The sequence below is a fragment of the Callorhinus ursinus genome, unplaced genomic scaffold, assembly GCF_003265705.2.
Source record: "Callorhinus ursinus isolate GAN/ISIS: 27379988/994484 unplaced genomic scaffold, GSC_fseal_2.0 scaffold15, whole genome shotgun sequence".
NCBI classification, from domain to species: domain Eukaryota; kingdom Metazoa; phylum Chordata; class Mammalia; order Carnivora; family Otariidae; genus Callorhinus; species Callorhinus ursinus.
In genome coordinates, this window is record NW_027397077.1 from 1,656,540 (window position 1) to 1,668,677 (window position 12,138).

General features: G+C 57.5%; 2 protein-coding genes across 2 annotated transcripts in view; both read right to left on the reverse strand.

Moving 5' to 3' along the window:
- IQCN (IQ motif containing N) overlaps nt 1–654 on the reverse strand; it is a 15,499-nt gene extending 14,845 nt beyond the window's left edge. The window contains exon 1 of the mRNA XM_025885312.2: nt 565–654. The gene's annotated coding sequence lies outside the window, so the exon portion shown is untranslated. The remainder of the gene's footprint in view (nt 1–564) is intronic.
- A 4,597-nt stretch (nt 655–5,251) lies between these two features.
- Nucleotides 5,252–7,158, reverse strand: JUND (JunD proto-oncogene, AP-1 transcription factor subunit). Its single transcript, XM_025885410.2, has one exon. It carries the CDS (start codon nt 6,998–7,000, stop codon nt 5,957–5,959), a length of 1,044 nt encoding a protein of 347 aa, XP_025741195.1. The 5' UTR covers nt 7,001–7,158; the 3' UTR covers nt 5,252–5,956.
- Between the last annotated feature and the right edge of the window lie 4,980 nt (nt 7,159–12,138).

The window sequence follows — 12,138 nt, forward strand, 5'->3', positions numbered from 1 at the left end:
TGGATGGATGGATGGATGGATGGATGGATGGATGGATGGATGGATGGATGGATGAGTATCACCTAAGCTTCAGAACTTAGAGAGAACAGCTTCAGGATCTGAACTGGCCTATCCCAGCGTCTGCAGTTTCACCAACCACATGGTTCAGCCCTTTCAACAAACTCAACCAGAATGAGTGAACAAACAGACAACAGAGTTGAGAGGAATGTGATTACAGGGGACAGGAAAAAGAAATAGGGGCCCCCAGACATGCAAGCCAAGTGGCTGGCTTAGCAATTTTGAGTAAACCCCTCTGAGTCTCAGTTTCCTTGTCACACAAACTAACACCATTTTCCCAGCCTCCCAAAGAAACATGATAGATTCTCCAGGCTGGACCCCAGACAGACAAACCCACCATCAGGTTTTTAGAGGCCCCAAATGCCCCTGCTCTGAGGGGCTGAGAAGCTGACCCACTTCTTGAAGTGGCCTGGAGGGCCCAAGGGGGCTCTGAGGATGATGAGGGCCAGGGGAGAACAACCCAGTCTCTGTGTCACCCCCACCAAACCCTCCACCAGATCCACTCACCTGCCCCTGAAGCTGAACCCACCAGCCCGAACGGCCAGCCTTGGGGCCCTGGTCCCACAGAGGCTTTGTGACTCACAGCCAAGTTCCAGCCAATCCCCATCAGCTCCTGGAGGAAGGCGGTTCTAGAAGGCCAACCCCGTGGGGGGGGCAGGACCTAGATCAGAGCTGAGGCTCATGGGGGTTGCTACATATTGCCTGCCTGTACTGAACAGAAAATTAGGGCTCTGAGCGGAGAAGGGGCCCCACATTCTTCCCCTACATGTGTCTCAAGGCAAACTCAGTCTCACATACCTTGGGCATTGGTTGAACGCCTCACTTTGTTTTTGTTTTTTTAAAGATTTTACTTTTAAGTAATCTCTACACCCAACGTGGGGCTCAAACTTACAACCCTGAGATCCAGAGTCACGTGCTCTACCGACTGGGCCCGCTGGGTGCCTCTGAACACCTAACTTTGTAGTGAGACCTGATCTGGGCCTGGGGACACACACAACTCAAATAATTTGAGTGTGTGAAGTGGCTAGGAAGGAATCAAAGAGGGGGTGGATGGGCTGAGTCCCACAGGAGGAGAAGGAGGAGAGCTGGGAGGAGGGCATCCCTGGTGGAGGACACAGCACAAGCAAAGGCCCCAAAGTGAGAAGTCGGCCATGATTAGGGGATGTGGAGGTTGGTGTGGCTGGAGGCAAGGAGAAGAGGGTCAGGAGGCGGAGTACCGAACAGGTGGGACCTAAGAGAGGAGTATGAGAGTTTGGGTTTTGGGGCGCCTGGGTGGCTCAGTCGTTAAGCGTCTGCCTTCGGCTCGGGTCATGGTCCCAGGGTCCTGGGATCAAGCCCCTCATCCGGCTCCCTGCTCCGCGGGAAGCCTGCTTCTCCCTCTCCCACTCCCCCTGCTCGTGTTCCCTCTCCCGCTCTCTCTCTCTGTCTTCAAATAAAATCTTTAAAAAAAAAAAAAAAGTTTGGGTTTTATCAAGCAGGCCCCGTGGGAGCCACGAGAGGGTCCAGAGCAAAGGAGGCACAGCTCTCGTATTCTGATTCACATCCTAAAAGGCCAGGCGGGTATCTGTGTCTGGCTCTGAGGATGGGGGCTCCTTAGGGTGGAGCTGGGCCCAAGGTCCCTTGGCATCCCCGTATGGGACTGGCAACAGTGGGTATTGACTCTGAGCCATAGTCATGAAGGGGAAAGTGAGGCCACCATCCCCATCCACCTCCTGGGGCTAGGCTGATGCCTGGTATGAATCACTGCTGGCCAGGCTGGGGCTGACACACATCTTGGCCTCAGCTCAGCAGGGTCCTGCCAAAGCCACACAGCCTGGCCCGGCAGCCTCGCTTCCCTGGGGAGCCACTGGGAGGCACCAGAGCAAGAGGCAAGCAGGGACACCCAACCTTACTCGGCAGTTAGCCCCTCATCTTCTCCACGCTGTGGGTGTAGCTTTGGGCAAAACCAGAGACATGACATTTGGACATAACTTATGTCCTTGGTCTCAACAATGACCAGGACAGCTCTCATCCATGTCCTCCGTGAGCTAAACACAAATCCAGGGTGGTCAAGGTAATAATGGTGGAAGTACACAGCACTGTGGGAACCCAAGAAGGCCTCAGCCCAGCCTGGGGGTTGTTGGGGACCAGGAGGACAACCGCAGCTGAGTTTGAGCGAAGGTCAGCTGGGTAGCTGAGGGAAGAAGTGTTATCTGGCTTGTAGCCATGCAAAGGCCCTGAGGCCAAAAGGGAAGGAAGTAGAGTTTGGGTAGGGAGGTGCCTGGAGTGACATTGATCTTTCCCAGGCCAGATGCACTCAAGGACTTTTTTCCATAAAGGGTTCAAGTAGGGAGTTGGATCTGTGGTTTCCAAAAAGCCCCATGTCACGTGCTAGTGAACACATAGGGCCTCCACTTAGACCCAAGGCTCCTGGGAGGCAGGCAAGAGTCCAGGGTTCTAGCCCCTGCTCTGTCATTTAGCAGGAGTGGGATACAATAAGATATATTTAGTCTTTGTCCCTGGTCCCTGGCACTCAGCTCCTAAAACTCTCGAAATCTTTGGGAGTGATAAGGTTTTTTTTTTTAAAGATTGATTGATTGATTTGAGAGGGAGTGCCTGCGAGAGCACAAGTGGGAGGGGCAGAGGGAGAGGGAGAGAGAATCTCAAGCAAACTCTGAGCTGAGCGCAGAGCCCAACGTGGGGCTCGATCTCACTACCCTGAGATCACAACCTGAGCCGAAACCCAGTTGGACACCTAACCGAGCGTGCCACCCAGGCGCCCCAATAAGTATTTTATGCTAATTAGATGAGTGGTAGCTGGGAACCAGCAGATAGCTTCAGGATGGGGGCTGGTCCCCAGAAAGATGGAGAGAGTAGACAGTTGGAGGTTTCAGCTGCACCTCCCAGACCTCCTGGGAGAGGAGAGGGGCTGGAGATTGAACTAATCACCAAAGGCCAATGATTTAACCAATCACGCCAGTGGAATGAAACCAGTGGGGGTCGGAGAGCTTCTTAGTTAGTGAAAACATGGACGGACTGGGAGGGTGGCGCACCCAGACAGGGCATGGAAGTTCAACGTCCCTTCCACTGTGCATCTCCTCCACCTGGCTATTCCTGAGTTGTAGCCTTTATAATAAACCAGTAATACAGGCACCTGGGTGGCTCAGTCAGTTAAGCATCTGCCTTCGGCTCAGGTCAGACGATCCCGAGGTCCTGGGATTGAATCCCGCATGGCGCCCTCTGCTCAGAGGGCAGTCTGCTTCTCCCTCTGCCTCTGCCCCTCCCCACCACTCGTGCTCTGTCTCCCTCTCTGTCTCAAATAAAACCTTAAAAGTAAGTAAATAAACCAGTAATAGTAAATAAAGCACTTTCCTAGGCTCTGTGAGCTGTTTTAGCAAATTATGGAAACTGGGCTGGGGGGTGGGGAAACCCTTGGTTTGGGGCTTGCTGTTCAGAAGTCCAGGTGGCAACCTGAGACTTCCAAATGGCATTAAGTGGGGATGGCGTTGTGGGACTAAGCCCCTCGCCTGTAGGGTCTAAGCTAACTTCAGGTAGTGTCAGAACTGAATTGTAGGACACCTGGGTGATGTCTAGAAAATTGAGCTGGTTGGTGTGGGGAAACCGCGCCCCCCCAACACAACTGGCATCAGGATTATGAGTAAAAGAGTTCAGGGGTCAACATGCAGATCTCCCAACTTCCTGGGCCTCCCCTTCTCTATAGGTTGGGGGTGCACGGGGAGCCCTTGAGTATCATTATTATTCATCCACCCAAACAGATATGGGAGATGTTACCTGGACACGAACCTACCCATTTCATAGCATAGAAGGTAGAGGGGGCAGGGGGAAAGGACTTGGTTGAGGTTACACAGTGGCCAACTGGCACCCAAGTTGAGACTCAGCCTCCTGAAGAGTGAAGCTCTGCTCCCCAAATGTGGTTCTTGGCCTCCTCTGTGTCAAGACACCCCCACCTCAGCTTCGGCCTCTCACTGCTGGGCGCCCTCCTGAAACGTCTGCCTGAGGGCGGTGCACGGTGAGGTCACATGGTTAAAAACCAAATCCCAAAGCAGATCTTGAAGCCTTGAAAAGTAGGCAGCCAGGGTGATCAGAAGAAAGAGGAAACAGGTGGTGAGGCCCCACCCTTTCAATGGCAGAGGTATAGTGGGCACGTGCTGTTCCTTCTTTGCACCTGTTCCCCCATCTGTAAAACAGGAACAATTCACCCGCCTCCCCTAGGAGGGCTGGGTATACAGCTGGTGCTTAGCACATGCCCACCAGCTCGACTTGCCCTGTGCCCTTGACCACTAATGCCTAGGTCCCTCCAGGCCCCAAGTCAGGCAGAAAGCCCAAGGCCCCGGTCTTTTGCCCACACAACAGCAAGGGTCAGGGTAGGCAGGGGATGAAGGCAGTGCAGCTGTCAAGGTTCTGGAGGTTTGAAGCCTAAGGTATAAATGTCCCTGCAAACTCCTAAAACTTGCAGGCTGTGTGACCTCAGATCACTCAACCTCTCTGAACATGAGTTTCCTCAAAATGGGACACTAGGATGTTGGGAAGGGAGAGGTCTTCAGGGAGTACTTGGAAAATCCTGATTCCAAGTCAGTGCCCCAAGAGGAAGGTCCCACAGAACGGAGCTACACCACCAGTCCTGGAGGCAGACTGCCCAAGTCAGATCCCACCTGGGCCACTTTCCTTCTGGGCCCGAGATTCAGCAACCTCCATCCACCAGACAATAATAAAAGCTTACACTGAGCACCAACTGTAAGCCAAGCACTGCTCTGTGAACAAACTGCTGATCCTCCAACTTTATGGGGCAAGCTTGTAACTGTTCGGCCCATTTTGCAGACAGGGTAACGGAGACCCGGAGGTTCAAGTTTTTGCCTTTTCCTACCTGCCTGGGATTGGGCTGTCCCCTTTCCATCTTGTAGTCTCTCTTTCCTAAAGGGGACACCCGTGGGCTCGCTAGATCCAAACGCTGGTCGGAGAATCCCAATATCCCTCACTTAACCTGGACGTCAGTCGGCCCTAAGCCCTGGAGCGCCTAGATGGCGCTCGTGGAGCGCCAGATGTGCAAGGCCCCTCACGTACGCCGGCTCTCCTCCGAACAGAGGCGGAGGGAGGAGGGGGAAGGAGGCAAGGGATGGGGGAGGGGAGCGAGCGAGCCAGGCCCTGCCCAGCCCATCAGGCCCCGGCGGGGGAAGAAGGAGGCAGAGAGCCGAGCTGGCGTAACGAGACTTTACTGAAAACAGAAAACCGGGCAAACCAAGGATTACAAACAGGAATGTGGACTCGTAGCAAAACAAAAACAACAGAACAAAAAGGGCGGGAGGAGGGATGTAGGAAGGACGGAAGGGGGGGAGCAAGAGCGAGGAAAGGGAAGGGAGTTTTTTTTTTTTCTTCTTCCCATTTCTTTAAAAAACCAACACAAGAAAAAACACACACACACAACCAACGTTTGTTCCCAAGTAGAAACATAAATAGGGCAGAATCGAACACTCTGTTTCTTCTCTCTTCCAAAAGCAAAAAAAAAAAAAAAAGTAAAAGGAAAGGCAGGGTTTGAGGCTGCGCCCCCTCGGAGCCCCCTACCGCGGCGGTGTGTACAAAGGGGCGGCCGGGGCGCGCGGGTTTGTGCAACACTGGGTGGCCGCGCTCGGGGAACAGAGGCAGCGCGAGGGCGGGGGGGTCATGCGCTTGCCCCCGGGAGCAGGGGGTCCAGCTTGTCGAGTCTGAGGCGCCCTCTCCGAGTCCTGGGCACCCTCGGGGGGTCCTCAGGGACCGCGCCCTCTCGGAATCCTGGCACCCTCGGGGTGAGGGGGGGGGTGTTCCCGGGGCCGCGCCCTCTCCGAGTCCGGGGCGCCCACGCCCCCCCACACACACGAGCCCGCCTCCCGGGGAGGGGGGCCGCGCATGCGCCCCGCGCGCGGGCTCAGTACGCGGACACCTGGTGCTGGGGCAGCAGCTGGCAGCCGCTGTTGACGTGGCTGAGGACCTTCTGCTTGAGCTGCGCCACCTGCTCGCGCAGCAGGCTCGCTGTGGACGCCAGCTCCGTGTTCTGGCTCTTGAGCGTCTTCACTTTCTCCTCGAGGCGCGAGATGCGCTCCAGCTTGCGCTTGCGGCACTTAGAGGCAGCGATGCGGTTGCGCAGCCGCTTGCGCTCCGCCTTAATGCGCTCCTGCGTGTCCATGTCGATGGGCGACAACGGCGGGCTCTCGCCGAAGCTTGGCACGTCGGGCACCGTCTGCGGCTCATCCTTGAGCGCGGTCAGGCGGGGCGGTCCCAGCGCGCCTGGGGGCGGCGGTGGAGGGAAGGGCACAGGCTCGGCGGCGAAGGCGACCGTCGCAGCACCCCCCGAACCCCCGGTGCCGCCCGCGTAGCTACTCAGGTTCGCGTAGACGGGCGCCTCGGGCGTGGCTGCCGCCGGGGCCAGTTCGCCAGGAGGCGCGGCGCCCGCAGCCGTGCTCGAAGGTCCCCCGGCGGCCGCGGCAGCGGAGGCCGCGCCCGTGCCCAGCTGGTTCTGCTTGTGCAAGTCCTCCAGGGCCTTGACGAAGCCCTCGGCAAACTCCTGCTCCTCGCTGGCCGCCACCTTGGGGTAGAGGAACTGAGTGCTCGTCGGCGTGGTGGTGACCAGCCCGTTGGACTGGATGATTAGGCGCTCGAGCTCGGGCGAGGCGAGCTTGAGCAGCCCCAGGTCGGGCGAGGCGAGCAGGCCGTCGGGGGGCGCCGTGCCTGGGGCGCCGTCGGTGCGCAGGGGGGCCGGGGGCGGCGCGGCCGCGGGCTTGAGCGCCGCCGCCACCTGCTCGCTCAGGCTCAGCGTCAGCGCGTCTTTCTTCATCATGCTGCCAGTCGCCGCCGTCGGGGGCGCCCCGGGGAACAGGCGACCCGGGGACGCGAAGCTACCACCGCCGCCACTGCTACTGACGCCGCCGCCCAGGCCGCTCAGCGCCTCATCGCCGTAGAAGGGTGTTTCCATCCTCCGCCTCCCCCGCCGCGCCGGCCCGGGGAGGGGAGGGGGGAGTGGCCGCGGCCGCCCGGGGGGCCTGCGCCCCCCCGTCCGCTCTGCCCTGCACCCGCCCGGGCCGAGGCCGCTGCGCCCGGCCCTCCGCTGGCGGCGGCTCCTGCGCCGCGCACTTCGCGCGCCCTCTTATAGCCTCGGCCCAGCGCGATGAGCTCACTGCCCCCGCTCGCCATTGGGCGTGGGTGACGTCGCTCATTTGCATGGTGGGGCGGGGCCAAGCCGCTGACGCCCCCCCTGGCTGCCGTTGCCCCGGTGACGCGCGGTAAACCGCACAACAGCGCGAGGCCTTGTGGGTTGACGTCATGGGGGCGGTCCCGCGCCCGGACCCGGTTACCCCGCCCCGGGAGTGCAGTGTACGACCAATGCCCCCAGCGCTGCCTCCCGCCAAGGCACGTCCCGGGTGGCGTGATGAGCATGGCCACCAGCCGCCTGCCCGTCCCCAAGCCCCGCCCCGCATCCGCGCGTGGGGCCCCGGCTGGGCGGGGGCGGGGGCGGTGCCGGCCTCCGGGGACCGGCGGGCGATGGAGCCCGGATGGATAAATAACTCCCTGGCACCTCCCGCTCCACTACGCCTGCAAGTGCTTTCCTTAGCGCACCTCTATCCTGGGTCTGTACGGGCTGGGGGCAGAAGGCCTTAAGGAGCTGTTCCCGGTGGCTCCCTGGGCGATTTGGCCAGATCTGCTTCTGTCTCACCTTCACCCCCAAATCTCCGGTCGTGTATTTGCCCCAGAAAAACTGAGAGAGGGGAAAGAAGAGCTGCCAGAAGTTGCTGGAAGCGCTTTGATCCTGATACTTTTCACTGAGGAGTCTAAAAGTTCGGAGTCCGACTAACTGGCTTTACAGACGGGAAACTGAGGCTCAGCAAGGTGTGACCAGGCCATAGACCTTTCATTCACCTGGTAGAACCCTGGCCTCCTGCTGGGTTCTGCCCCTCCTGGGCAGCCGTCTACATTTTTAGTCTGCATCTGCCAGGGCCTGCTGTGGGTCCTGAGGTGAGGGTGGTTGACTATAGGCCCCCACAGTTTCCTCCTTAGCCACCATCCCCTTCCCAATTGTTAAGGCAGGAATCCCAGCTGGTAATTGTTAACTATTTAATACTGTTTTGTTATTGTCAATGCTCAATGGGCCTCCCTAAAGGCTGGCTGGAGGTGGGATATGAGGGAGGAAGGAGGGAACAACCTATCCAACACTCCCTAAGGACTCTAGGGACATCTGGGTCTGGCTGACAGCCCCTTCACACAACCCCTCCGTGGCTCCCGCCACACTCAGGATGGAGCCAGTTTCTCAGCCAGATGGTGGAAGCTAAGGACCCTTCTGCCACTGACCCCCCTCTAACCTTTCACCTTCTCTGAGCCTTGGCCTCTCAGTCCATTGCTGCCTCAGGGCCTTTGCATACGCTTTGCCCTCTGTATGATGCTCCCTTCCCCAGTGCAAACTTGTATCCTCGGAAAGGCCCCTCCCACTCACCTTATTTCCATTATAGCCTTGGAAGCATTCAGAATGACAGGGTGGACCCAAAGTTCCTGGAGGGCAGGGACCTTGTGTACCCTGAACCTGCTGGGTCTCCAACATCCGGTACAGCACCTGGCTCAGTGTTAAAGGAGAATGCTGCCTGGCCTGGTTGCTGTGGCAGTTTCTGGCCTCGGTTTGTCTGATTTGCCTGTGGGCATGAACATTCCCAGCCCCCAACCCCCAATCTTCTGCCTCCCTGCCTCCCCTGGCTCTGCCCCTAACTGGGCTCTGGAGCAAAAAGTCTATGAAGGAAACTGTCACCATGAGCATGAGGCATGGCCTGGTAGGCAATGACCCAGGGGTGTATGTGTCTATGTACACACAAATGTCTGTGCCTGTGTGTATTCATGTATGGATCCCTGTGCCCAGGTGTGTTCATACGTGAGGGTGGGTGTCTATGTGCCTGTGTGGGTCCATGCATATAGATCTGTCTGCCTGTATGTATCTCTGTGCCCGTATGTATATACATACATGTATACTGGTGGGTATGTATGTGTCCATTTGCATACATTTCTAGGCATGTAGGTCTCTGTGTCCTCCAGACCTGCCCTCCCAGGTGCCAACCTGGACAAAGGGACCCCTAATGGGAGAGGATGCAGCCCCCGGCCTGTTGCTAGCCTTGCTCTGAGACTCCTCTCTGGGCCTATACAGTGCGGCTGAATTGGAGAAAACGGGGCCATGCTTCTCCCCAAGGCGGGACGTGAGTGGGTGGCCTAGGGAGCCTCCACCCTGACCTTGGGCCTTAACCTTGACAAGTGGATGAATGGTCTGGTGAACTATGGGCAGAACCTGCCTGAGCTGAAAGACTGACCAGCAAACAGGCTTTGGGAAATGGAGACACAAGGAGCCCAAGGCCTGTTACCTCTCTGAGTCTCCGTTTCCTCCTCATGAAAATGGAGTGAATAATCTCACCCACCGCATGGAGTCTTGTGATTTTTGTTTTATTTATTTATTTATTTTTTAAATTAAGTAAACTCTACCCCATCATGGGGCTAGAACTCACGACCCTGAGATTCAAGAGTCGCATGCTCTACTGACTAAGCTGGCGAGGTGCCTTGAGTATTGTGATTTGTATTGGATTTGAAAAAATAGTAAGAACTCAATATTTTCTTTTTTTTTTTAATATTTTATTTATTTATTTGACAGAGAGAATGAGATAGAGAGAGACAGCATGAGATGGGGGAGGGTCAGAGGGAGAAGCAGACTCCCTGCTGAGCAGGGAGCCCGATGCGGGACTCGATCCCAGGACTCCAGGATCATGACCTGAGCCGAAGGCAGTCGCTTAACCAACTGAGCCACCCAGGCGCCCAGAACTCAATATTTTCTATAAGTATTTTATCTTATTATTATTATTAGGCCACCCTTAACTGTGTATGGTTATCTGGTCTGGAGTTCCCTCAGCCTGGAGTGCCCTTCCTTATCCTCCAGGCAAGTTCCTACTCATGCTTCAAAACCCCATGTCTCCTCCTCCAAGAAGCCTCCCCTAACCTGACGCCCAAGGAGTCCCCCACCGTCTGGCTGAGCCTGCCCACCATCTTTGTTGGGCTCTCTAGGCCCCAGATGGGGGAGGGGAGGGTCCTTGAGGCTGGATAGAGAGGACCTGTCTTGGCCCCTTGCCAGCTCCACTTTTCAAGGCCGAGATCCTTCAGTCTCCACTGCTGTGCACTTGCTGTTCCCTCTGACCCAACGATTTCCCCTACCTTCTCCTTCCTCCGAGCAGGCAGCCCTCCAGGACACTCCAGTCCTGCTCTTCCATTTGGACCCACCCTATCCCCACCTAGTCAGGCAGGTCAAGGGGAGCCCTGAATCCACCAACCAATCATACGCAGTGAACTAGGGATAACTCCCATTCTCTCATTCATTCATTCATTCCCTACACACTGTCTGAGCACCTGCTTTGAGCCAAGTGATGGGAACACACGTGAATGACACAAACACCCTCGCCTTTCCAGCGCACAGTCTGAAGAAGGAACCTGTCAAACACAACTTCAAGGAGAATGGTGCCCCCTCCATGGGTGGGGGGGGTATGTTTTAGAGTTGGGTAATTGGGGTGGGGCACCCCAGGAGGTGATGCTGAATGAAGGAGGAGCTGGAGATAATTTGAAGGCCAAACATCCCAGACAGTGGGAACAGCAAATGCAAAAGCCCTGGGGCAGACCCCAGCGGACCACTTTGATGGAGAGAGCCGGTGGGGCTGGACTGGGTGAGCCAGGGGAAGCCAGAGGGAGAGAAGGAAAGCAGGCTTCCATGGGAGCCTGGGTGGTATCACATGTCCCGTGTAGTGGCAGTGGCCCCGGAAGATGGAATTGAGGGAGAAGTTGGTAACAAGGCTCAGCCTAGACCCTGATTTTTCCACCCTTACTGTCCCAGCAGATCCACGAGTCTCAGGACATTATCTTACTTTCCAGAGCCGCGTCCAGGGAGGGTGTGGGACCTGCCCCGGGGTCACACAGTCCAGGCCGGAGAACTCAGCCTGGTCCCCAACCCTACCCTGGGTTCGGAAGGGAAGCTGAAACTAACCCCCCCCCCCACCTCTCTCCCAGCCCGGGTTCGAATCTTCGCCCCTCTAGGGCCTCTCTCTAGAGCGTTGAGATTACTCTTCTTGTTTAAAGCAACCAGTGGGGCGCCTGGGTGGCTCAGTCGTTAAGCATCTGCCTTTGGCTCAGGTACTGATCCCAGGGTCCTGGGATCTAGTCCCGCACTGAGCTCCTTGCTCGGCGGGAAGCCTGCTTCTCCCTCTCCCACTCCCCCTGCTTGTGTTCCCTCTCTCGCTGTGTCTCTGTCAAACAAATAAGGTCTTTTAAAAATGATAAAAATATGCGGGGGATGCGCTCAGGACCCCGCGGGTCTGGGTAGGACTTATGGGGAACGTCCTCTGGGGGTGGGCCTTGCGGGGACCCGGGTGGCGGCAGCGGGCCGGGGGAAGGGCGCCGGCCTGGGGCCGGGGGCGCTTCTGGCCTCCGCGCATTCCTAAGGATCAGGTTACCAGCCAAGGCGGTGGCCCCTCCCCTCCCCTCCTGCCCCGCTTCCGCCCTCGCCGCGAGCAGGAACCAGTCACCGCCCCCGTCCTGTGCAGGTGCTTGGCCGGCCGCAGGGAGGGGACCCACACCCGGTCCTCCGGGCTGGCACTGGCGCTTTCCCGTCTCGCAAGACCATTTTACGGACGAGGAAACTGACGCGTGGTCAGCTTCCTTCAGCACCGATGGAACCAGACCGACAGAGCCCGCTTTCCGACCGGTGGCCCTGTTGGCTGCACCCGGAGGCTGCAGTGTCCCCAGCCTCCCGCAGGCCCAGAAGAGCCTCTCAGCGCCCTGTTCGTTGATTGATCGGCCAGAGTGAGCCCAGAAGGGCGCCCGCGCACAGGAGAAAACAACTTCTCACACCACCTTCCCTGCTCCGCAGGATGAGCAAGATTCCTGCGCTCATCCAGCGAACGTTTAATGTGCATCTGCTGTGTACCCAGGCCCACGTTAGGCCCTTTCCCAGGCAGACTTGGGGAAACCCGAAGGTTTGGGGGTCGGAGGGTGGTGAGTTCGACTTTGCTAAACCGACTTCAGAAGCTGATTTGCTTTGGTTTTGTT